Source organism: Coenobita brevimanus, chromosome 28 (genome assembly GCF_032717465.1).
Source record: "Coenobita brevimanus isolate Jiangsu-jjx chromosome 28, ASM3271746v2, whole genome shotgun sequence".
NCBI lineage: Eukaryota > Metazoa > Arthropoda > Malacostraca > Decapoda > Coenobitidae > Coenobita > Coenobita brevimanus.
The window spans coordinates 7,854,284-7,880,626 of record NC_136981.1 but is presented as its reverse complement, the minus strand read 5'-3'; the positions used below and the strand labels follow the sequence as shown (position 1 = coordinate 7,880,626).

At 40.9% G+C, this 26,343-nt stretch overlaps 1 protein-coding gene across 1 annotated transcript in view; it reads right to left on the bottom strand.

Annotated features, from left to right (window-relative positions):
• Positions 1 to 923: 923 nt before the first annotated feature.
• The window catches only part of Usp32 (Ubiquitin specific protease 32), a 61,878-nt gene continuing 36,458 nt past the window's right edge, over positions 924 to 26,343 (bottom strand). Inside the window, exons 16-34 of the mRNA XM_080268581.1 lie at positions 23,964 to 24,145; positions 22,950 to 23,121; positions 22,220 to 22,464; positions 21,663 to 21,836; positions 21,079 to 21,253; positions 20,793 to 20,944; positions 20,293 to 20,482; positions 19,814 to 19,929; positions 19,268 to 19,284; positions 15,581 to 15,734; positions 14,887 to 14,985; positions 12,540 to 12,631; positions 11,552 to 11,759; positions 10,646 to 10,825; positions 6,947 to 7,174; positions 6,489 to 6,595; positions 6,184 to 6,370; positions 1,734 to 1,826; positions 924 to 1,094 (exon numbers count right to left, since the gene is read on the bottom strand). Of these exons, the coding sequence (XP_080124707.1) occupies positions 924 to 1,094; positions 1,734 to 1,826; positions 6,184 to 6,370; positions 6,489 to 6,595; positions 6,947 to 7,174; positions 10,646 to 10,825; positions 11,552 to 11,759; positions 12,540 to 12,631; positions 14,887 to 14,985; positions 15,581 to 15,734; positions 19,268 to 19,284; positions 19,814 to 19,929; positions 20,293 to 20,482; positions 20,793 to 20,944; positions 21,079 to 21,253; positions 21,663 to 21,836; positions 22,220 to 22,464; positions 22,950 to 23,121; positions 23,964 to 24,145 (2,942 nt within the window). The remainder of the gene's footprint in view (positions 1,095 to 1,733; positions 1,827 to 6,183; positions 6,371 to 6,488; positions 6,596 to 6,946; positions 7,175 to 10,645; positions 10,826 to 11,551; positions 11,760 to 12,539; positions 12,632 to 14,886; positions 14,986 to 15,580; positions 15,735 to 19,267; positions 19,285 to 19,813; positions 19,930 to 20,292; positions 20,483 to 20,792; positions 20,945 to 21,078; positions 21,254 to 21,662; positions 21,837 to 22,219; positions 22,465 to 22,949; positions 23,122 to 23,963; positions 24,146 to 26,343) is intronic.

The following is a 26,343-nucleotide window of genomic DNA, read 5'->3' as shown; positions in this document are numbered from 1 at the left end:
TACTCGATATTGTTCTATTTTGAGGCGCAGCAATGTGAGCCAGGGGTTGTATTCACGAAAATACTTACAATGCCATCCATGTCATACGTGTAATCTGTTTTCACAGGAAGGACAAGCAGGATATTCCCATGTCTCTTTTACTTCATGGAAAAACAAATATTAGCTACGACAAAAAAAAAAAAATCTTGTAATAAAGTTGGATACAAAAAAGATTACAGAATATTTTCCTGTCTCTCTACTGTAGTTCTTCCTTTAACAAAAAAAAAAAAAAAAAAAAAAAAAAAAAAAAAGTACCTCATTATTATACCGGAAAAAGAAAGGGATAACAGAATTTCTTCCTAGTTCTCTACTGCAGGTCTTCCAAAACAAAGCAAAGTTTTGACAGGGAAATGATCATAAATATGTTCAAGAATCTCATCCCATGAGTACAACACAATTGGAGTATTCAAAACTTCATACGAGATTAGGCTCACACTGCACTAACCCCTTCAGGTAGTTAGAGTGACATCTCCACACTCCTCAGAGTCCAGATTCACCATCACCCCAATAAACACTCTACTCTGTCTTTATTTCCACATAACTGCAGGAACTTCTTTTAAATAATTGCACATTACCCAAATCCCATAAAACTCCACCTAAATATAACACTATACATTCTGGTCTGACAATACATTATTGCTCTCCCTTTGAGGAAGAATGCATACCATAATCTCACCACAGTTCAAATCACTGTCATTCTACTTTTAAAACTTCACACTTACTCCTAATTTTCTTGACTTACAATGTCATCTATGTGAATAACATCACCATTCATTTAACCTGTATAATCAAGCATTATTCCCTCTATATGAAGAGCCACTCCAATCAAAACAATAACCCTCACCTTCAAGGTACACATTCCTCCTCCTCCAACACAAGCCACCTTACATAATAACACACTGTTTCTTGTACTCTGCCTCACTCTCCTCATCCATTTCCTTGGGGTATGGCACCTTTCCCTCTACACTAGGCAAGTATTTCTCCACGCTCAGGCCGTCTCGTTGGTAGAAGAGCATGTAGGCTGAATTGAGGTCAATCTGCGACTCACTCACTTCCTGCATGGGTTTGAAAGTGTGTCAGTCTTGCCAGTACTGCCAAATACAATGCAAACTCGAATTCAAAATGCTTGTTTCCAAAGGCTTCACAAAAAATGAAGTACAGTATATTGGAAAGTGGAATCATAATGATAACTATGAGAAAATTATGTAATAAACAGTCTAAAATCTTGAGAACAGTACATACAATGAAGTACCTTATATTAGTCATTTATCATCTGAACTTATACATGTTTAAAAAAAAAAAAAACTGTCTTCAAATAGGCATTGACTGGGTAAGGACATGTGATATCAACATCCCTCTACACCATGATCATTACTATTATATATATTTTTTTTAAGTGGTGGTTTTTGGAAATCTAATGTTTGGATCTGGGAGTTTGTAGTGCATTAAATGAAGCTAATGTATAGTTTCCGTATAGATGAGGTCATAGTGTATGACCTCAGGGATAAAGGACTGATCAGAGAGACTGCTAAAAACAGCAGTGTGGAGAGCAGCCATCAGGTGACCAAGGCCGACACATGCAAACATGATGGAAGATTTATAAACAAAACAATTAAATGACACTAATGTGTGGTTTCTGAAGTGCATTAAATGAAACTGATGAAGAAGGTTGGACATATACAAGACACTGTTACCTTGCAGCTGCTGTCATTGAAGCATATCCACTTGCCCTGAGGATTCTTGGCATAACACACGTAGTGGCCGCCCTCCATGATGCCCGTGTGGCACTGTAACGCACAAAACAATGAACCATACACACACACACACACACACTTTGGCAAAGCAAATTTTACAGGATTGAGAAACTTTTTTGAAAATGCGGATTGGAGAAAATTCAGAGAAACAAGAGAGATACAGAGGAAGTGGGATATCTTTCTAGACCTCTATAATTTGGGAGTGGAAAAATTTGTACCAAGAGTAAGAGGGAAAGAAAACAGGAAAAAGGAGTGGTTTAATAGAAGGTGTATGATAGCCAAAAAAGAGAGAGATAAGGCGTGGAACAATTGGAGAAAGAGAGGTAACGACAGAACAAAGGAAGAATATAAAAGAACAAGAAACGAATACACAAGAATACGTAGGGAAGAAGAAAGGAATTTTGAAAAGGTATAATTGACAAATGCAAGGATGAACCCAAACTGTTTTATAGATTTGTTAATGGCAAACTGAAACAAAAGGAAGGAATCACCAAGCTGAAAGTAGATGGAGAGGTCTTTAAGGATGCGGCAATGCAAGCAGAAATAATGAACAAACGTTTCCAGTCAGTTTTCACTAAAGAAAAGGAGCTTGTGGAAGGGGAGGGAGTGATTAGAAATGTTCCGGTGATGAAAGATATAAAAGTGGAGGTGCAGGAAGTGTATAAATTACTGGAAACTCAAGATGTAAGGAAAGCCCCAGGACCTGATGGAATTTCTAATTGGGTACTGAAGGAATGCAGAGAACAACTGGCGGATAAAATTCACAGCTTAATTGTATGCTCACTGGAAGAGGGGAAAGTGCCAAAAGAATGGAAGAGGACAAATGTGGTACCAATTTACAAGGGAGGAAACAGGGAAGAACCCCTGAATTATAGACCAGTGTCTCTAACCAGCATGGTCGCAAAATTGTGTGAGAGAATCCTGAAAGACAGATGGATAAAATATCTGGAAGAGATGAATATTTTGGCTGAATGTCAGTTTGGATTCAGAAGTGGAAGGTCATGTGTTTCAAACTTGTTGAGCTTTTACTCAAGAGCGATTGATGTGGTACAGGAGAGAGATGGTTGGGTGGATTGTGTGTACTTAGACTTAGAGAAGGCCTTTGACAAGGTACCTCATAAGAGACTAATGTGGAAACTAGAATATATAGGAGGACTAAAGGGGAAACTTCTGGAATGGATGAGAGACTTTTTGAGAGACAGACAAATGAGGACAGTAATAAAGGAAAAGATGTCTGGATGGAGGGAAGTAACAAGTGGAGTCCCTCAAGGCTCAGTGTTGGCGCCAGTAATGTTCCTGATTTACGTAAATGATATGGTAGATGGAGTGAACAGTTATGCGAGTCTGTTTGCTGATGATGTAAAGATCTTGAGGAAGATAGAGGTTGAGGAGGATTGTAAAATACTGCAGGAGGATTTGGATAGGATACACAATTGGAGCCGGACGTGGGAAATGAAATTTAATGTAAAGAAATGTAAAATATTGGAAATGGGTAAAAGTACCAGGAGACCATCAATGAATTATTTTTTGGGTAATGAATTAATCACAAAAAGGAGAGAAGAGAAAGATTTGGGAGTGCTGGTCCAAGATAGTTTGTCACCAGAAAAGCACATTAACAAGATAGTTGGAGAGACTTATAAGCTCTTGACTAACATAAGAGTAGCATTTCATTATATGGATGAGGAAATGATGAAAAAATTGATAGTGGCCATGATCCGCCCCAGGTTAGAATATGCAGCGGTAGTGTGGTCCCCACACAAAAAGAAAGATATAAACAAGATTGAGAGAATACAAAGAACAGCAACCAAGATGGTCCCCAGTCTGACAGACCTGTCATACAGAGAGAGGCTGGAAAAACTGGATTTGCCTTCGTTAGAGGAAAGGAGAAAGAGAGGAGACATGATTGCGGTGTTCAGGACCATGGTGGGAGTAGATAAAATTGACAAAGAAGATCTGTTTGTATGGGATAAGAGAGCAACAAGAGGACATGGAATGAAATTGAAAAAGTCAAGCTGCTTGAAGGATATCAAGAAATATAGCTTTCCTTACAGAAGTATAGACTTATGGAATAGCCTGGACAAAGAGATCGTCCAGTCTAAAAACTTAAACGAGTTTAAAGTTAAATTCGACTTATTGAGAAACAGCGACGGAAACCCACGAGCATAGTACATTCCGTGTATATCACAATTAGGTATATTCTTAAATATTTGAAACGACTTAGACAAAGAGGTGGTGCATGAGAAAAACAATCATGTGTGTAAAGGTAGACTTGATAAATGTGGATATGGAGACAGGACAACACGAGCATTGCTCAATTCCTGTATACTACAAATAGGTAAATACAAATAGGTAAATACACACACACACACACACACACACACACACACACACATATATATGTATGGGTGGTCTTTATATAACACCATTCTTAACACTGCTGGATAATTGCTGGGGGCATTATCAATGTCCGTCCAGCATCATTTATTCATTTCCTCCACCCACGGCCACACTCCTGCTCACACCAGCAGACTGAGCCATGCCCACAACACATAAGCACAATGAGTTTCTAGCAGACTGCTATGTATCGTCATCATCATCCATCATTAGTCAATCATCATCATCCATCATTAGTCAATCGTCATCATCATCCGTCATTAGTCAATCATCATCATCAATAACCTAACCAACTGATCATTATTTAACTGCTTTAACCTCATGAAGTACTTCTTACTCTTGGCACCTACAGATTATTAAATTCAGCTTAGGAGAGATTTTTCAAAAAGAATAAATTAGATTCTATCTCTCTATCTATTGCCAGACGCCTCAATCCCGCTCGGGGTGGCCACAAACAAATCGCCTCCACGTCGCCCTGTCCCTCGCCATTTCACTGCCCTGCTCCCAACTCACACACCCCTCTCTCACATACCTCTCCACCCCATCCCTCTATCTCATTAATTCAATAGCACTGTCTGGTAGCAGTAAGGCTAGTAGTAGTAGTAATAACAGTACACATAATAGTTGGGATCCCAGGTTCATTTGAGTATAAACTCAGTGGACTACAGTGTACTGTTCCTATGCACCGGTCTCCCATCCTCCTTTTAGGGGGATAGGGAGGGAGTTAGGGATACTTGTGTAAACAGCATGCTATACCACCAGTTCATATCAGTGCCACCACATGAAGGCACCTCTCCAGTACCAGCACTAAGCCTAAAACACATATTACACAACAGTATATTCTCATACTGAAGGGGTTAACAGGGCAACAGCTGACACAAAATAAGATATGACATCACAATGAAATGCTTAACACCTATGATACTAACAGAGATAAAAGTAAGTCACATGGCTACTGGGAACAACTGCAGGAAATAAGAAATAATAGTAAAATTGACCAATAACAATAATAATAAAATGATAATAGTAATAATAATAATCCATCCATCAATCCACCACCCAATCCTACGTTGCTCCATGAAGAGTGTAGATGACCCGGGCTAGGCAAGTTGGTCTTGACATTTAAGATGATAGTGACCAGCCTCACTCATCCCTGAGTGGCATTATGTGAGCAATAAACCCCAATCATCCCTTTGATATAAACCTACACAGGCTCAATCCGATTGGAGTGCCGTAATTACCCACTAAACCACCAGACCCCAAAATTTGGTTATATGGTTACCACCCAGCATAGTACTGTAAATGGCTTCCTGGTGTACAGGAAACCATTTGACTTGTCACTCAGTGTAGTCGTCCACAAGCAGAAGGAAGAGGAAAGAATGGAGGAGTGACAGACAGAAGAGGAAGTGTAAAGTCACCCGCAGGCAGAAAAATGAGGAAAGAATGAAGGAAAGAAAGACAAAAGAGGATGGAAGGAAAGAAGGATGGAAGGGAGGAAAGGGCAGACACCCAAGAGCAGCACTACATTGAGTGAGTGGATGGTGTGCGCCCCCACCTACCACATAATAATAATCTATCTATCTACTGCCAGATGCCTGAATCCTTTATACGGGGTGGCCACAAACAAATCGCCTCCACGTCACCCTGCCCCCTGCCATTTCACTGCCCCGCTCCCGATTCACACACCCCTCTCTCATATCCCTCTCCACTCCATCCCTCCATCTCATCCTTGGCCTTCCCCTCCCTCTCTCCCCCTCCACCTCACTCACATACACTCTCCTTGTCAGTCCCTCACTCTCCATCCTCTCCACATGGCCAAACCATCTCAGTGTGTTTCTCCAAATGCTTCCTATCACATCCACATCCACACCACAATGCTCCTTCACATCCTCATTTGTCAGCCTGTCTCTCCATGCAACTCCACAGGCTCCTCTCAAATAACTCATTTCCACTGTTCTACTTGCTAACAAGTGAAATGTGTGAGGAAGGTACTCACAGCAATGGCATAGAGGCTGTACTTGAGGTCAAGAGGATCATAACCTTCCTCAAGGCGGTGCTGGTGGAAGTCCTGGAGGGTGTCACCATACAGCACCGACCCGTTCCTCATTCGCCGACGCCCGCCACCCCCACCACCCTCACCCCACATCCCAGCGGAACCCTCACGTGGTGTACCAGAACTGGGACTGCTAATGGTAAATTATCATCATCATCATCATCAGAGCTCTATTTTCCACTAACAGTATCTCAGATAAAATGAATCACAGGTATCAATACTTCAGTGACAACACCTTCATAACTTACCAAGGACTGGTGCTTAACAAACTGCCGTTGATGGAGCCATTCATGGAGGGCTTTCCACTTTTGCATGGGAAGTCCTCATCAAAATTGCCCTTGATGTGTTCAATAATCTGCAACAAGGATCAAGTACCAATAACTTTAAGTTCGAGTCTCTTATATGAAAGGAACGATGTGTGATACTTTGTTACCATGATCAGGAATGCTATACAATAAATCATTACCCAATTCCAATATTATTAATCTGTATTTAACACATTCTTGGAGTTGCACTACAAAACTCCCCAGGCTACTATTAAGTTTCATGATCATCAAGTTACCTACATGGCAATTTTAACACTACCAAGTATAGGAAAAACATGGGAAACAAATACAGAACAAGGCATTTACAACACTGCAATCATTAACTGAATGCACTCAGCTTCCCCAGATTTCGTTTGTATTAGATATACCATGACACTTACCTTATTCTCCGGGACCATCTCAAGAAAGATATTATCTTTATCAGAGAGGCTGGCGACGTAAGTGGCTGGATCAACCCCCTGCAGCTCAGCGCGGTGCATGTATATGGTCTGGCGGGGCACTGAGGCAAGGTACTCGGTGGGGTCAAAGTCTCGCAGAGGAAACGTTACTATTTTCTGGCTCTTGGTCCACTTGTTGCCAACAAACTGGAACCGCTTCAGGTGCACAATCTGCAAAACAATGATACATTAACTTGCTCACTATGATGATGTCTTTTATGTTACTTCTTGCTAACACAGAAACAATTTTCGTTAAATTGTAGGAATAAACTCCTGCAGTAAAGTGATTAATGAAGGCTTTATCAAACAGCTTCAGAAGAAGAAAAAGGAAAAAAAAAATGAATTCAGGAGTGCAAGAAGATAATAAAAATACATCAAATAAAAACAGAATACAAAATACATCAAGGAAAAATAATTTTAAAATACAGGAAGCAATACAATATAACAATACATTAAGTACAGATTCTAAATGACATGAAGCAGAAACTGAATAAAAATCATCATCATCTGGACCTCCTTTCCCACCCTGATCATGTATTTCTCCTCACAACATTCATCCAGCCAGCTCGATCTCTTGTCAGTTCCCTAGCCTCACCGACTTCCAAACCTCTCTTCCTCAAACACTCATCCACCATATCTCTCCACCTTTCCCTTGGCCCACCTCGCCTTCTCCATCCTTCAGATTTGCTCAGGTATATCTTTTTCACCACTCTATTGTTATCCATTCTCTCCACATGACCATACCATTTCAGGACACTCTCTTCGATTCTGGTGTCCACCGACTTCCTCATTCCACACCCTTCACGAATCACACTATTTCATATCTTATCCACCCTCTGTACTCCATATACATTCCTCAACAGTCCCATCTCCACTGCTCTTACTCTTGACTTTTCATTTTCATGCCACACCATAGTCTCACACCCATGTGTCAGGGTTGGCACTAACACCCCCTCATGTAAGCCTCATGCAGCTGCAATACTCAAGCCTCTGTTTCTTATCAAGGCCTTCATTGCACCAGCTACTTTTCTTCCTTGTGTCACTCTCATTTCAACTTCTTTTGCACATTTTCCTCTCTTTTCTATCACTGTACCCAAGTATTTAAACTCTCTCACCAATTCCAGTCTCTCTCCATTCACTGTGACATCACACTGGAAGTCCCCTTCTCTCTCAATAACCATTACTTTACTCTTCTCCACATTAACTCTCAAGGCACGACGCTCACAGACATCAGCAAAACTCTCCACTAGTCTACCAAGTTCTTGTCGGGTGTTTGCAAGCAGTACTGCATCATCAGCATTGAACAAATTTGAGATACTGTATTCCATCCATCACCATTCATTACCAATGCCATCCCTCTCTCCACTACTCGTGTTTTTACTTCTCTCATCACCCCATCCACATATACATTGAACAACCATGGGGACATCACATAACCTTGTCGCATGCCCACACCAATCGTGAACCATTCACTTAGATGTCCATTAACCCTTACACATGCTTTGCTACCATCATAAAAACCCTTGACAGCACCTAGCAGCTTACCATCTACACCATACATGTGCAAAACTTTCCACAATCCCTTGCTGTCTACTTTGTCGTATGCTTTTTCCAGATCCATGAATGTCATAAACACATTATGGTCCTTCTCACAAGCCTTCTCTGCTATCTGTCTCACTGCAAATACTTGATCCACACATCCTCTGCCACTCCTAAAGCCACCCTGTTCATCACTCACAAGGACTTCTGACATCTCGCTTACTTTCTCCATAATAATTCTTCCATATACCTTCCCTACCACACTCAATAAACTTATGCCACGATAATTCTTGCACTCACTTCACTCACCTTTATTTTTGTACAGGGGTACAATCACAGCCTTTTTCCACTCCGCAGACACAGTTCCACTCATCCATGCCTTCTTACATATCTCCAAGAAGCACTTTATTCCACTCTCTCCACTACACTTAAGCATCTCTGCATACACATCATCAACCCCAGCTGCTTTCCCATTTTTCAGCCGCTTCACAGCACTCTTCACCTGTGCGAGTGTCACGTCTCCTGGCACTGCATTCCTTCTCTGCACATCCCCAAAACCAATCATGTTTACAGCCGCTCTGGTCTCTCTATTCTCATTCATCAGGCTTTCAAAATATTCTTTCCATCTGGTTCTTACTTCACTTCCATTGGTTAGTAACCTACCATCTGCATCCTTCACACTATCACATTTTTTTCCACTTTCATTTCTACATTTCCACACCTCTTTCCAGAATAACTTCCTATTTTCAGAGTAGTTCGCATACATTTTTCTTCCCAGATCATCACTGACCTCCTTCTTTTTCCTCTTCACTAGTCTCTTTATGTGCTTCTTGCTCTCAATATACTCAGTTCTTATTTCAACTGAACCCCTATCCTGTAACCACTTAGCCACTTCTTCCTCTTTTCCTCCACCGCTCTCTTAACCTCCTCATCCCAATATGCTGTACCCTTCTTGTTGATACTCTTGCCACACCACATACCACATTTACATTCCTAACTAAGCAATCCCTATATGCATTCCACAGTCTGTCCAGATCCATTTCATTCCAATTCAGTAATTCTAATTCGTCCTCTACTTTGGTCCTGTAATCATCAGCCACTTCTTTGATCCTCAGCTTCTCAACTTTCAGTCTTTCACCCTGACTGCTCTTCTCTCTCTTGATCCACCTCACTCCTCTCAGCTTGATCTTGCATTCCACAATCATATGATCTGACAGACCTCCACATCGTCCTCTCACAGCCCTCGTATCAGCAACCATTCCCATCATCGACCTCTCTACGAGCACGTAATCAATCAGGCTTCTTTCAACATGATCCCTGTTCCCTCTATACCATGTATATTTACGTGCATCTTTGTGTTTGAAATACAAATTACAAATGCACAACCTCCTCTCCTGACACATATCCTTTAGTCAATTCCCATTATCATTTTCTCCTGGTACTCCATAACAACCAATTATGCCATCCTCTGGACCGGTGTCTACTCTTCCATTCATATCCGCCATCACGATCACTTTATAGCTCCAGGGCATTTCTCCCACTACTTCACCCAGCTCATCCCAAAACATGTCTTTCTCTCTCTCACTCCTGTCCTCACACGGTGCATACGCTACAATCACTGCCACTTTCACCTTCTCAAACTTGAACTTGACATACATACACCTCGAGCTGAATAAAAATACATCAAACAAAAACAGAAGCAAAATATACATCAATGGACTGAAGGAGCCAATGAGGTGATATGTGATGTGGTGACTCTCAAAGAGGATAATCATTAAATTATTGTGTAATGGGAATAATCATCATTGTCATCATTATCACTACTAACATAACTCTATTTCCCAGTTAAATATAAGATGGCTAGGATCCAAAACTTGCCAAAGATACAAACAAAGGTTGGAAAACCATAATATACTGCCAGTCAGAATGGTAACACATCCTTCACCTGATCACTTCTGGAAATTTTAAATCTACTTCACAAGCAAATAAATAAATACTTTTTTGTTTCTGTTCTTGCTTAAATTAAAGTGATATTGTGGAAAATCCCCATATTTTTTTCCCCCCACTCCCACACAAACAAGTGAGAGATGTTGCTGCACTGACCAAAATGGGTGGGAGTCGCCAGATCTGGAGTTTCTTGGCAGCCTGCTGGACCTTCTTACACTTGTCACAGGAATACTCAAGTGTTTCCTCTGAGCAGAAAGCCTCCAAGCAGTCTGACAGCGCTATTGGTTCCACGTGTCTCCGCCGCATCTCATCTACGCTGCTGTGTTCCACAAATACCTGGGACACCAGGGAAGAAAATGATTAATGAATAATTACAAAATCAGAATAACTGTAATTGAATAACAAAGAGATTAAATTTATTTTAACTCACAATACATGTGAATGCAACTTTTCTAAACATGACGTTCTTATTCTGCATGCAATACTAATAACCCAAGCCAAGTTATGTCCATTTAGAAATTAATTATGCCAAGACTGATCCTTCTGCCTCTCCTTAAAACATTAGCTGTGCATTAATTGACTCATGCATTCACAGTCATACTCTACAGGTACATATAAACATATTCACTAGCATCATATTTTCTTCACTTAAAAAAAAAAAAAAAAAAAAAAAAACTCCTAAGAAAAAGAAAAATAATATCACACATCAGATTATTAGTAGCCATGGAGCTCTGCACCACATACTAAAAGCACTGTCTGCAATTTTTAAAAAGAAATAGTAAATGGGTAAAGTCTTTTATTTTAAAATCAAGCAAATGAAAGAGAACACAAATGCACATACAGTGAACACACATGGCATTAATGTTTGTAAAGGGAAGCACAAACAATGCACTTTAATATAATAAACAATGCAATATAATCTCTTGTATTAGTATAAACTAAAACAATATACAAGTGTAAACATATAATTAGGCAAAAGAAAAGTGTAATTGCCATATAACATGTACAAAAGAAACGAGTATGATCCACAATAAAGTGCTGGAAATGACATATATGACCCACCCTCTCTAGCGCTGTCTGGTATCTGAGGTGCAGTGCAGTGGGGTCCCAGTCAATGGCAAGGAAGGCAGCGGCAGGGCTAAAGATTTCCTGGTCACACGGCAGGTGGCAGCCCCGACAGAACTTATACCAGGGGCACCACGCACACTGCAGGCCCTCCCGCTCCACAGCACGCAGCACAAACGGGAACTCGTACCCTAGGGAGTCATCACTGAAACACAGGAAGACAACACCATCAAAATAGAACACAGTCATACATTTCTGTTTACTGTATATACTCTCTCTCAGCCATTCCTTTACTGTCCCAACAGTAGCATATGAGCCCAAGACTAAACTACTTAGTCCTGACAAATCTTTATCAATGGAAAACCTTAAAGCAAGAAGGCACATACCCATAACAAGCTAGTACTGATTCACAACATTCTATTATGTCCTCTTTTTTTAAGTGTGTATATCTGGAACACTGAATCAGCTTTTATTCATTTACTTTATCTCCCTTAGTTAAGAGGTTTGCCTACATGTCAGTATACTTACACATATTTCTCTCTACTGCCATAGGTCTAATCCAGGAGTTTATTCAGAGTGACTACAATAATAAAAAATGTGTGAAAGCCTATATCATCACTACTTCTTACTCCTGTATAACAATATAAACAAACATCTACGTAAATAAACTATGTCAGTCTCAACTGGACCCCCACATCATCAAAATGACATGAAAATGCTGAACATACACAAAACAAACCTTTAACAAAAACAATTAACTGCACCGATCACACATGTGAACCAGCTTCACCATGAAAAAACATGAGCATCCTCAAACAAGAATTACATGAATTGCGTCAGCATAACAGCCATCCCAACCTCACAATCACAGACTTTACCAACCTAAACACAGAGATGTACAATACTAATAACTTTCCTTCTTTAAAATGATCTCTTTTCTCAAGGCAAAATGATTGATGATTCAGCCTATAATAAAAGAACTGACCAGTCTTGGGCATGGTTGGGCATGGCAGACTCCGAGGGTGGGAGAGGCGACACCAACCGTGACACCTGCGTCCACACACCCTGGTACAGGTCCTGAATGGGGAAAGACACACCAACCAAGAAGTTACAAGGCCATAAACAAACAGATAATTGAGTAATAGATGGATAAGAACATAACACATACACAGAAAAAAGAGAAGGAGAGAACAAACCAGATAGATATAGTACCAGATGCAGTACAGTGATACACGGATACACACAATACAGTAATCCCGCATTTTTTGCGGATTTTTTGTCTACGGTTTTGCCCTCTCGCGGATTTTCTTAGCATTAATAAGTTCAACAAAAATATCCTTGAATATACAGAAAAAAAAAAAAATTGAAATTCCTGCAGCTTCCAATTGTAGCGCGGTAAACTCACGCCACCCTCTGCCCCTTTCCCGTGGCCCCTCTGCCAGTGTTACCATATCTAGCATAATTTTATTCTTTTAGCATAATTTTGATCAAATTTTCGAGTCTGGAATATATTTTAGCATATCAGAAGTTTTAGAATCATTCTAGCATAATTTAGAATGGAATGGAATATTTTTAGAATAATTTTATAAAAGCTACAAATCAGAGAGAGAGAGAGAGAGACGAATAAGGTAAGATGTTTGAATAGTTGGTTACTTTCAGTTTGGGCTTGGTTGCGTTGGATTAGGTTAGGTTAGGTTAGGTTGGATTAGGTTAGGTTAGGTTTTAGGTTAGGTTCGGTTAGGTTAGGATAAGTTTGAGCTTTGTACTTTACCCATGAAACCTTGGTTTTTCCGATGGATTTTGGTATGATTCATTCGATTTTCAGCTTCATTTCAGTCGGAAATGACCATTTTCTGTGTTTCCCCCCCTCCCTATAACCCCCGATTCCCCAAAGATGCTCAAAATCGAACGAATCACATCAAAATCCATCAGAAAAACGTAAGTTTCGTGGGAAAAAGCAGTATGGGTAGATACCGATATTTATCCTCTTACTGTATGTAGGTTCATTTTAATATTTTCATAGTAAACAATACATAATTAATATGTTGCACGAATATGTATAGAATTTTATCATTTAGCTTCAAGTTAGCATAATTCATTTTTTACTTGGAACAAATATGCTCAATCTAGCATAATTTTTTCATTGCCCTAGCATAATTTCGTTGTTTGGATATGGCAACACTGCTCTCTGTCCCGCATTCTTCAGTCCACGCCTGACTGCCTTAAGTGGCTGTTGTGGTTGTAACCACACTATGATATAAGCCTCTTGCCTCCCACTTGCTTTCCACATGGCCCCAGGACGTAAGGCAGCCTCACCAAAGGCTAATAATACAATTAGTAAGAACTCCAGAGTGACAAAACGATCAAGTTATGACCTTAGCAGAGAAAATTGTGTTACTGGACAAGCTAAGAAACGACCGTGCGAGTGTTTGCTATCACCAGTTAATGCATCTTTTTATTTTGTACTGTTTTGTTAATAAATGTGTAGATAATTGTGTATTACAGTACGGTGTTTACGTTTTTCCTTCATAATGGAGTATGTGCTTTCAATCTTGTAAGAAGGTATTTCGGGATGAGTATGGAGGTTTCGGGACAATTCGCAGTCACAACAAACACAAAACAATTCGCCTTCATTAATGAAGATAGCTATGGGTGACGCTAGAATATAATTCAAAGGTGACTACAACGAGGAAGAAACAAGTTAATTATTGACTAAAGGTGCAACTAATAAATAATATCCAGAACCTACGCTACTGAACATAGACTTTGCTGGATCCCCCTGAAATATAGTTATTAAAGTATTGATTAATTAATAATAAGTATATTGATGAAAGTATTGATCAGTATATTTATAGAATGGCGGGGAATCGTCCAGGGTGCGAATTGTTCTGAAGGGGAATCATCCATGTTTTGACGGGGAATTGTCTGACGGGGAATTGTCTCGCAGTCAGTATGGACATGGACTGTGTGATGGGCAGCATGGTGGACACAAGTGCAAGTTTTCAATTGTTAATAGAGTATTCGCGGAATTGACTTTTCGCGGGGGTTACAAGAACGTAACTACCGCGAAATATGCGGGATTACTGTATACATGTATAGACAAGAGAAAAAAACGGGTATAGAGACGTTAAAAAAATGCAAGCAAAATGGCATATACTTTTTAATTTCTTCATCATTATCTCATCATCCATTTCCTATTTTTCCACTCTTGAATGAGGCGAGGGGAAAAAAAAAAAAAAAAAATCTGTACAAGTGGGCAGACCACACTCTTACTCATCCACCATTCAAACAATAACAGTAAACTTAAATAAATAAAAATGCTGGCAACTGACCTGGTGTGTGGTGCCGGCACTGCATGGAACAACCAGCGGAAGACCAAATAAACTGGGTCGCGTCTTTTGTGAGGACAGGAAGTACACCTCTTGTCTCATCTATGGGGTGGGGGAAAAAAAAAAAAAACTTCAAAACTGCCAGTTCACATACAGTACCTACATACATTTTTAAAGTGTGCACATGCTTTAGTAATGACAGATCATACACAGTACAAATATAAATTTTAAAAGAATGACTATACTGTACTTCAAAACACTATCAGTCTACATAAAGTATATACATAAATTTTAAAAATATACGTATGTCTCATTATTGGCAGTTCATATACTGGATGCAACATATTTTAAAACTGCTTATGCTTCAGTATTAGCAGTTCAAATTACTCCATTTCAGTTGGTACTTTATTAACTAAATAAAGTGCAACAAAACAACTAGAATTCAGACCCCCCCCCCACACACACACACTTAATAATGGCAGTCAGACTTCAAATAAAATAAAAATCTCTATCATAGTTCTTCTACTGAAACTTGGCCTACATTTTCATCCTTTTGCAGCTTATATCCCATAGCTCAGTGCTAGAAAAAAGAAAGAAAGAAAGAAAAAAAAAAAGTACTTATGCCTCTCTCTCTCTCTCTCTTTTCTTTTCTTTTACCACACCTGTAACAACAAAACACCCACACCTCAAGTCATACCATTTTTCTGTGGAAGGCGATGATGAAGCCCTTCTGTGTGTTATGGAGGTCATTGTCGTGCTGTATGGAGGAGGAGAACGAGGCAGCAAGGGGCCCCTCAGAGGACGCCAGGCTGCTGCTGGTGCTGCTGATGCTGTGGTTGTCTTTATTGCTGCTGGTGCTGCTCAGGCTGTGACTCTCCTTGTTGTCACTGATGTTGGTTTCCTTACTAACAGCATTCTTTGAGTGGGTACTGAAGCTGTCTTCTGCTCCTTTGATACTGGCCGACTCCTTTTGCGCACACAAAATACATTAGCTATCTACTGATTGACAGGCCTGGGGGAGTTTGGACTGTGAATGAAGAGTTGAGAGGAAGGATGGGACTTGAAAGTATTAGTGCTGTGATGAGAAGAGGCAGAGTCAGATGGTATGAGCACCTGCAGAGGATGGAGAATGACAAATGGGTGTGAAGGGTGAGAGGTGTAAGGGTTGAGGGTTCGGCTACAAGAGACAGATTGAAAAAGACCTGGGACAAGGGGTGATCGCAGGGATAAAAGACTAAAAAAAGAGAGGCTGCAAGAGATCAAGCAGCATGCAAAGTTGTCATTGTGTAACCAAGGTGACCCATGCAAGCATGTTGGAGCCTTTATGAATGAAACACAATGACATAAATGTATTTGAAGAACTTTACAAACCGCCCCACTTAGAACAAGGGAGAGTTTAGCAATATAAGGCTAGTATACTTTAAACTTATAACCCAAAACACCAATATTTATTGTCCATCCCATGGCGTACAAATAATACCATTTTTTTCAACTCTGTCTAATGGGATGCCCACCATCAACTCACTTGATGTAGTGCTACCTTCAAGTGACTACACTGAATGACAAGCAAAACTGTTTATTTCTGCATAAGAAGCTATTTACTGTTCTGGGTGGTAACCAAATAACCAAACAGATACTTGGTGGTTTAGTGGGTTAAGGCATTTCTACAGTAAGTGGTCCATAAGAGTTTATAGCCACGGGATGGCTGTGGTTTACTGCTCAAAAATGCCAATCAGGGATGGACAACTCTTTGTTGCTATAGTTTTTTTATTTTCTTGTTGTGGCCTCAGGCTCATCTGGATCTGAATCCAATGGACAGCATAAAAGTGAACACTTTAGCCAGGTGCTCCCACAGACAATTATGTTTAAGTTAAAGAGCTGTCTGTGTCATCAGTGTGTGCTGCATTAAGTTAATCAGTGTGTTGGGGTGTGAAGTATAGCATTGCACTGAGGACACAGCTGACTCTTTATAACTAATATGTTTCTTGATACTGAAATAAAGGGTGGTGAACACAACACATCTCTGCTAGGTTCACTCAGGTTTCTCTGGGAAGGACAGTTTCTGTGAGACAAATGCCTGGAAGGGATTTGTGATGGATGCTGTTTGGACACAAGTTTAGGGATGGCTGTGTGTTCTTGAATGACACAGGAAAGCTGTCTTTTTTTTTTTTCTTTTTTTTTTTAACAGTAGGGAGTACTACAATAATGCTCAGTTGTATCAAATAATCATATTATGCTTTTAAATAACACTGTAACCACTTACACAGTACAGAAATGGAGGGCGAGTTAAGTGCATTGATGATTGTGGCATACCCTGCATACTTGGTATCTAAGTCTTGTATACATTGACAGGCAGTACCACGAGGCAACAAAAGGAATAAGTGAAAACAGTCTATTAACAGTTTATCTCATCAACAATAAATTACTTGAGATTAAGCTTGCCCTCACTGATGGCAACAAACATGGAGAAGCCAATAAAATAAATAAATAAAAAATAAAAAATCAATAAAACCAGCTTTATGAACAAAAGCAGGTTTTCCAAAGACCAAAAACAAAGGTAATTTACACTAAAAATAAAAGTACTCCCAAGCAAGGCCCACATGAATGTAAGAGGTGCACAATTCATCCATACTCATTTGTTATGAGATCCCTCCCACAGTTAACTTTGTTGTTCCATCCCTTACCACAGACACAGAAACACAAACAACTTCCCTACACTACAAAACTGCAAAAACCAACAACCTCCCAACACAACATCCTGGAAAAACAAACAACTTCCCAATGCTACAAAATAGCAAAAACAAACAACTTCCCAACACTACAAATTGGCTCAACAACATCCCACCTCCTCCAACCAACACTACCCTTAACATATACCAACCACAGCCATTCAAAACCACCATCCAAACAGCACCATACCAACATTCATGCCATACAAACTGTTTTTCTTCCCAGAGACAAATGCATCAAGCCACACTGCAGTGATCCCCTGGTTATCGTACATAATTGGTGCCACACCTAGTGCATGACGATGAAATTGCATCTCACTTGTACAACAAAATTTTCTCTTCTACAATAATTTAGACCCACTAAATACATATACACAGTTATAGTATGTATCAGAAACCCACACAGGCATGGTCAGGCCAACAGAAACTGATGGAAATGGGCACAAAAAGAAAGAAACATGTACCAAATAGAGACCTGAGATGGGCTTGATATAAGGGGTTCTGAGGCTAAAGGATGGAGAGTTTGTGGTTTCCACCACCTGGGGTAGGCTCCTCCAGTAATGCCTCACCTTTGCATTCCTCAAAGCCATCAGAAACCACAGATTTCGCATAAACACTGTTTGCAGAAACCAGCTCAGATACGCATTAAATGTTTTTTTTTAGCCCAAAACTGCATGATAAAGGCAGGAGTGCTGATTTTCAGCTAGTGGTGATAATAAAAACTGCTATAACCATGGGATAACTGTACAACACAGCCGTCAACCTACACAGCTTTCATACCACCACAAAATACAACTCGCAAACAATCCACTATGTCCTCACAGTAGTACAGCCTCTCATACCACAACATACTTACCTCATGCACCTCACTCTCACAACAGAGGTATACCATCAACACCTGTATAACCTCAACATAAGATCTCTGGGAGCGACCAGCTGAAGTGGCCGGTTTCTTGCAGTCCACTGGGTTCACATCAAGATGAGCCTGGGGCCACAACAATGACATCTTATATGGATTTACAGGTAAAGGATTCAGTTTATTAACAAAGCTCCAGTTTGTCTTTTTCTTTCTTTCTTTCTTTCTTTCTTTTTTATAAATGACTTTGTTCATATTTACATATGTCAGCCTTGTTTGCCTAATGGCAACATTTATACTGTAAGACCCCTGGCACCATTTCTGTTCAATCCCTTAACATCTGGGTCACTTGGCTGAACCTCAAACCAATAATCTTAGGTCTATCTCTTAGTGTTGTGTGGGGAAAGTGAGTTAACAGCTCACAGTGAGAGTAAGATGGTTTAATTACTCTGCCGTATGAGGTTGCTAACTATCCCTGGGAGGTTAGGAGGTGGCGTTAGAGGGAATTAATTACGACACAGGTAAGGTAAATTACAGGGAGTGGGATGTCTATTACTGGACACTCGAGTATCACTACAAATACTAAACTCAGTTATCTACAGTCCATGCTAAATGGATACCAATATCACTGACACTGGTCGGCATCCATGGCTGTTGCCAGCTACCATTAGGGGTTAATTCATAAAGGAAATATAGATAATCATCATCATCATCATCAAGACCTTTTTTCCACTAATGGAGTTTACTGGAAAAAAAAAAAAAATTGTATCATACCTGTTTCATTCAATTACTGACCTACAGCACAGCACATGAGGCCTCAAAAGTGAAGGCAGGCACATGACAATAGGACATAAATTCAATATCAACATTAAAATAAAGATGCTGGAAAAGAACCCCTGCATCCGGCTTTCGTCTGTGCAGGGGGAAAGTGAGGATAAGGTGCAAAGATGAATGGAGAGGTATATGAATGAGGGCAAGATGAGTTACAGGGAGGGCAACCAGATGGTGAACAACAGGATGATATGGTGGCAATCTATCTGCGGCCCCTCCTCTGAGATACAAAGACAATGGCATATGCAGATAAATATATAAACAGATGGATAGAGAGAGAGATACAGTATACAGATAGACAGAATGTTTGACAGCAAGATAAAGATAACAACAGAGTTATATAGACAGACACACAGACAGACTGACAAATAGGTAGGTAGGTACATAGGCATATAGCCAGACAGATAGACAGATAGATATAAGACAGATTATGCATAGACAGACTAGTTGACAGAAGTAGGAGCCTTCATTGATAAGTCCAGTGGCTCACACATGCTCAGAGGCACTAACTAACCTGATGTGAGGGCGGGTGACTAGACTGGAGACTGGAGTGGCTGAACTGGAGGGTGCTGGGTGAGGAGATGACGCTGTCTGTTGTTCCATTGCTGTGGGTTGGGCTTACGATGGCATCTGAAGGATAATATTACATTAGTGTTACAGTATTTCTTTTGCTGCAGTTGGCATATCTGCCTTGTATCTGTGGACACTGGATAAATAGTCTGTCACGGGCCCAAAGGCCCAAGATTCAAAGATGAACTCGGCAGCTAAGCACCTCATGGCATTTTCTCCCAATTCTACCTTATTTAACCAGGGGAAAAAAAAAAAAAATCTTGTGCTTGTGTGTGCCCTTAGGTGAATATGGAGTACACCTGGAATACGCAGTTGGCATCCAATACTGAAGTGGTTAAAAGTACTGGACGAAAGCAGCCTACCTTAAGGTCCCTAAACATCAAAGTGGTAATATGGATGTTGCTGTGAGAGAAGTAGTGTTACCTCTGAGACATGGTGAGCTGTGGTGAGTAGAGCGCTGAATGTGAGAGAAGGCTGAGCGATCCCGTGCACTGCGAGTGGCAGACCGCACCTCACTCTGGCTGCTGGGTGGAGGTGAAGATGGCAACTCGTACGCAAAGAGTGCCACACCTGAGCTAGCCCCTCGTACACGACCTTCATCACTCAGGACGTACTGCAAATGTTGCATAGCTTAAGTGTCAATATAAATTTATCCCATAAATTTCTAAAGGGCTTTTTTGCATTCACTGGCCAGAATTTGGCTTGGCTTAAGCATTTTAGTCTTTACCATCAGCAGGCACTGGAGAGGGGTGCTCTCCAGTGGTGGTATTTTTATAGTCGGGGAGATCTGCTGCCTGGTTATAAAAAATTCCTCAACTCCTTCCCTATTCTTAGCAGTCCATCAACAACTGGAGATAGCAATGCCTTTGCACAATGGTGTAGGTAGCTAGAATGAGCAACTATGTAAGACCAAAATGGATTACCTTAATCTGAGCATTGGCAAGTTCACTGAGCATAATTTGGTGTGGTGGGATGCTGGTGAGGACATGTAGGTGCTGTTTCACGTCATAGTATCGACTGTCACTGTTCAGCCGCAGTCCATACTTCACTGGTACGCTGCCATCAAGCCTCACCACTGCAAGTACAATATAATCGAAGCTGCATTGGTACAAAGGTGATCTAATGTCTCTGGCAACACACACAGCCCTCCCTCATAAATCTTTCCAGTCTATCTCATCCTTGGTCTCCCACTTCTCTTTTCCATCTTACCTATAACTTCAAGGTGCACAAAGCTCTCCATGGGTAGCTGGAGTGTGAGGTAGGTGAAGGGGTCAAAGCGGGCGCTCTCGTTGCCACACACTCGACACGTCACTTTACTCTTCAGCTGGCCATGGAACAGATCCACTATGATGGACTTGTTGCGCAGGATGTGATTCTCCCACGCCTGAAACAAGAAGAATTGACTAGTTTCTTAAGTGACTCTACATAGGTGGACTGCATAAAAGAGATGGATGGCTTAACAAGAACAGGAGAACAGATTTCCCTATGTGGCCCAATCTGAGTTTATCCACACTGACATGCCAAAAACATATCCCAACTCTCCCAACAACCATTAATCACTTCTTTTGCACCATTCCATTTTTTTTTTTTTTTTAATAACCACAGCCTTCCTCACTGGCAAAATGGAGATCAAGTCAAAGACTGGCAAGTACTTCCCTGCAGATCAACTTTCCTTTTGCCATCTGTATCTCCTCTTCTTCACTGAGAGTTGCAATAGGGACCACAACTGCCTGGAATCAAATTTTCCCCAACCAAAAATAACACCAGCTACTAATCTAACCCTGGCCATTCACCTCCTGCGCCACAAGCGTGTCTGGCCGTCCCTCCGAGTCCTTCAGTTCGACGTAGGGTTTGTTGTGGACACGGTTGAGGTCCTCATGTAGGCCATCTAAGAGGAATGCCAGCAACTCCTGTGAGTCATGTTGCTGGAACCCGGTGAAGTTACCGCTGTACTTCCCTATAGTCCACTAGAAGGGTGGGCCGGAAAAACAGGTTAACATAATCTTGTTTTTAGTGCAATAATACCAAAAGCTAAAAAGTAATTACCAATGAACAAATATTATACTCTTTTACCTTAGACTGACCCAGATTTTCATCATTTTGCAAATTATTTCATGTAACTGATGGAGGAAAAAAACAATGCTACAGCTTTACAGCCATGCCATAACATTTCTTCAAGACTAGCATCATATCCTAGTGTTAATCTATTGTTACAACTCAGCATGCATGATCAAGATGACAATTTTATTCCTACGCCCACTGCTACAGCTATGCCCCCCCCTCCCAATCTAATAACTTCACTACAAAAATGTAACTAATCAACTCAAAACAAAACTGCCATTGCCCCTACCCTGAGTTTGAGAGGTGCCACAGTGCGTGCCCCGCCTGCCCACAGCTCCTGCATGAGGCTGCCGTACTGTCGTGCCATGTGACCCTTGGAGCCACAAGGGTTGTCAAGGTTCAACTCATACAGATGCATGTTGCTGATGAAATACACAGTGAGGGGATGTGTGTTGGAGCAGCACTGCAGCGCCGCATTCAAGAAACAAGTATTACCCAGGTTGTTCAGGCCAGTTACACCCTTCTCCTTTACACCTGTTAGGGGTGAAATAAGGCTGCAAGACTGAACACTAACATTAATTAAAATTTCCTAAAAAAAAATGACAAACAAACAAATAAAGGACAAATTGTATGAAAAGAAAGAGGGTTCTTGTCAGTATCTTGCATTATGTAACAAGGCATGCTTGATATTTTCTTATATATAAAAAAAAAACAGCAATAGCGTAACCGTTCACATTATTACCAGAGGAAAAAGAGAGAGACAAAAAAGAAAACTGAGATCCAGCGATATGTTTTTGCAGCTATAAGACAATTTTACTTATCATCACCATCATCATCTGGACCTCTTTTCCCAACCTAAGGCGGGGTGAGGAGTAGTAGTGTCCAGACAGCCTAAGTTTGCCCAATTCAATGGGCCACACTTCCATTCACTCATCATTCAAGCCCACGGCATCCTGGCTCCAACTGATAAGCCAAGGCCTTTTGCACTGATATGGTTTAAGAAAGCTCTCCAAACATACTGTGGGTGGACTGGGTACGAAGAGCACGTGATGATGCGGCGGTGATCTGGCTCATCTCCTCTGGCCACGTGAGGTCCTTGTTCCGCACCTCTACCAACACTGAGGCAAGGTCACCCACACCAACCTCCTCAAGGCTGCTCTCGTCCTCCTCTAGCAAAACCATCCCACCAGGCTACAAGAAATAACATCATAGTGAGGAAATAACATGACGGTAAACATCAACTATACATTTATCATCATCACCCACTAAATTTTATCAGTGCTATCACGTGAAAGCATCTCTCTTAACTACACCTATCATAACTATTTCTACATTACTGTTCTGCCTGTATACTTGTTCATATGTTCACCTACTTCCTACAGCAACCCAAGTTGTACTCTTCAGGTGACTCATTTTCATATGTCTGCAGAAGTGATGAAATTGTCCACTTCTCACTTGCAATAAATCAAAGAAGCCAAGAGTAATAAGTTGGCAGTGAACCAGAAAGCAGATGGGAGTGCTCTCTCTACTTACTCCCCACCAATAATAAGTTAGGTTGGTCAGTTTGTTTTTACCCTACGGAATTGCGCCACTTGAATACTAAGTTGTGGCTGCATGAGAGTTCATTAGCCTACGTTATGAAATAGGAATGACTCTCCTTGGTAACTAGTTAAATTTCCTCAAATCTAACAATACTGGGAACTGGGCTAATAGCTGTTAGAAATTTATGTCTTGTTAAAACAATCATGACAAAAATCACCTCTGCAATCTAACACACCTGGCTATCAACTAAACTGAAAGAAATTAGGAATCTCTGTTAGATTCAAACATGCTAAAAATCAACCCTCCAATCTAACAACAGTTGGTCATCACCTGAGCAGAAAGGAGATAGAAACCTCTTGCCAGTTTGAACAAAAACTCTAAAAATCAACTTTTCAATCTACCCATACCTGGCCATCAACTGAGCTGGAAGTACTTAGGGATCTGTCAGGTTTAGAATAGTACAGTACTAAAGTGTGGTGGTACTGTCTCACCTCCTCCTTGATGTACCAAAGCCTCATATCCTCCACCCTCAGCCTAAGTTTGGTGGCCAGGTAGTCGTACACCTGACGAAGAGTGGCCAGGCGGCTGAAGGCAGCAAGGTACGCCAAGTAGCGTTTGGGTGAGGAGGTGGATGATGAGTTTGGCAGTGACGTCACATAGTACGGGGCTGAGTCTGTTTGGAGAAGCATAGAATAATACGAGTAATGTACACAAAATAATTACCACAGTTTTGTGAGCTTCAGTGAAACAAAATGAATAAAGTTTCGTGGGAGGAAGAGACTGATAACATGATTAAGGAGGGGATGGGATCCTGCCATTTATGGCTAACTCATTACAACGTGTTATCATGGATGGGGAAGGGGGGAGGAAGCAATCAGAAGAAATTAAACTAAATAAAATATAAACAAGGCAAGAATATGCAGAGGGTCGGCATAAATTACAGCAATCAAAGCAGTTGTGTTCAACATAAATACTGTGGCTATAGCTTACTAACTTAGCACACTAGGAAAAGAATAGGATGGCTCTGAAAACGTCAAATCTACCTATGGAAACAAATATGGCAGCAAAGCAAACTAATATATATACGTATATGTAGTTTATTAGCATGCCATTATATATTATCAAAGCTTGTCAATAAGACCCTATAGAACCGTCAATAACTTTGTGCAGGAGTAGAGACAGAGAGAAAAAAAATAAATAAAAGAGAGAGAGATGCTGTTATGAAAAGCGAGACATACCTTCTTGACCGGGTATTTTCTCAGAGTGGTTGTGTGTTACGGGTGTGGGAAGTGGCCACCGCCATTTTGGATACACAACAAAGCACGAGGTAGCATGCTGGAAGACACTGCCTGTAATGTGGGTGGGTGGCGTGTAGGCAATGGGCGGTAACCTGGTGTTGTGCTAAAGTCATGCACTGTTTGTGGATTGCTGCTGCTGCCACCTTGCCTACTGAACTACTTGTCTACTGCTTTTATGGACCCCAGATCTAAACAAAAGGAAGAGCACTGTTCTTTAAGGTGATGTGCAAATAACTAAAGGTATAAAGTGAACAAAACTGTGCTTAAGTCATGCATTGTCTGTGCATTGATGCTGCTGCCACCTCACCTACTGTAATACTTGTCTACTAATTTTAAGGAAACCAAGTTCTAAACAAAAGGATGAGTACTGTTCTTTAAGGCGATATGCATGAAGTTAAGAGAAGTACTGGTAGTGGTACAAACTGTGCTAGGGTGGTGGAAGCAGTTAAGGTGTCATGCAGTGTGTGTGTGTGTGTGTGTGTGTGTGTTTACCTATTTGTAGTATACAGGAATTGAGCAATGCTCGTGTTGTCCTGTCTCCATATCCACATTTATCTAGTCTACTTTTACACACATGAATGTTTTTCTCCTGCACCACCTCTTCATCTAAGTCGTTCCAAATCGTTCGTTCGTTTCGTTCGTTCGTTCGTTCGTTTTTAAAGGCTCCAACATGCTTGCATGTGTCGGCCTTGGTCACCTAATGGCGGCTCTCTATGCTGCACGATCCATTGCAGCCTCCCTGTTCAGTCCCTTAACCCTAAGGTCACACTTAATGACCTCGTCCCATGTCTTTCTCGGTCTACCCCTCATAACCCCACCCCCAATATTAACACTTCTCACCTTCCTCACCCAACTATCATCCCCCATCCTCTCCACATGTCCAAACCACCTCAATCTACCTCTCCTCATCACAACACCAATACACTCCAGTCCAATCCTACCTCTCAACTCTTCCATTGAAAACCCAGCCCCTCCAGGCCTTGGACGCAGGGACGCACTGCACATCCACCTAATCATTGTCATTTCTGTACGTCTGAGCCGGCGAATGTCTTCCTCCTTCACTGCCCAAATATCCATGTATTTACCTAATATACCTAATTGTGATATGCACGAAATGTGCTATGCTCGTGGGTTTCTGTCGCTGTTTCTCAGTAAGTAAAATTTAGCTTTAAACTCGTTTAAGTTTTTAGACTAGACGATCTCTTTGTCCAGGCTACTCCATAAGTCTATACTTCTATAAGGAAAGCTATATTTCTTGATATCCTTCAAGCAGCTTGACTTCTTCAATTTCATTCCGTGTCCTCTTGTTGCTCTCTTATCCCATACAAACAGATCTTCTCGGTCAATTTTATCTACTCCTATCGTGGTCCTGAACACTGCAATCATGTCATGATTGTATGTTGTCATCTTTCCCTTGTAGTATAGGCATATGAATATATTGTGTGTGTGTGTGTGTGTGTGTGTGTGTGTGTGTGTGTGTGTGTGTGTGTGTGTGTGTGTGTGTGTGTGTGTGTGTGTGTGTGTGTGTGTGTAGGTTACAGTATTCAACCCAATCACTATGCCAGCCCTCGGC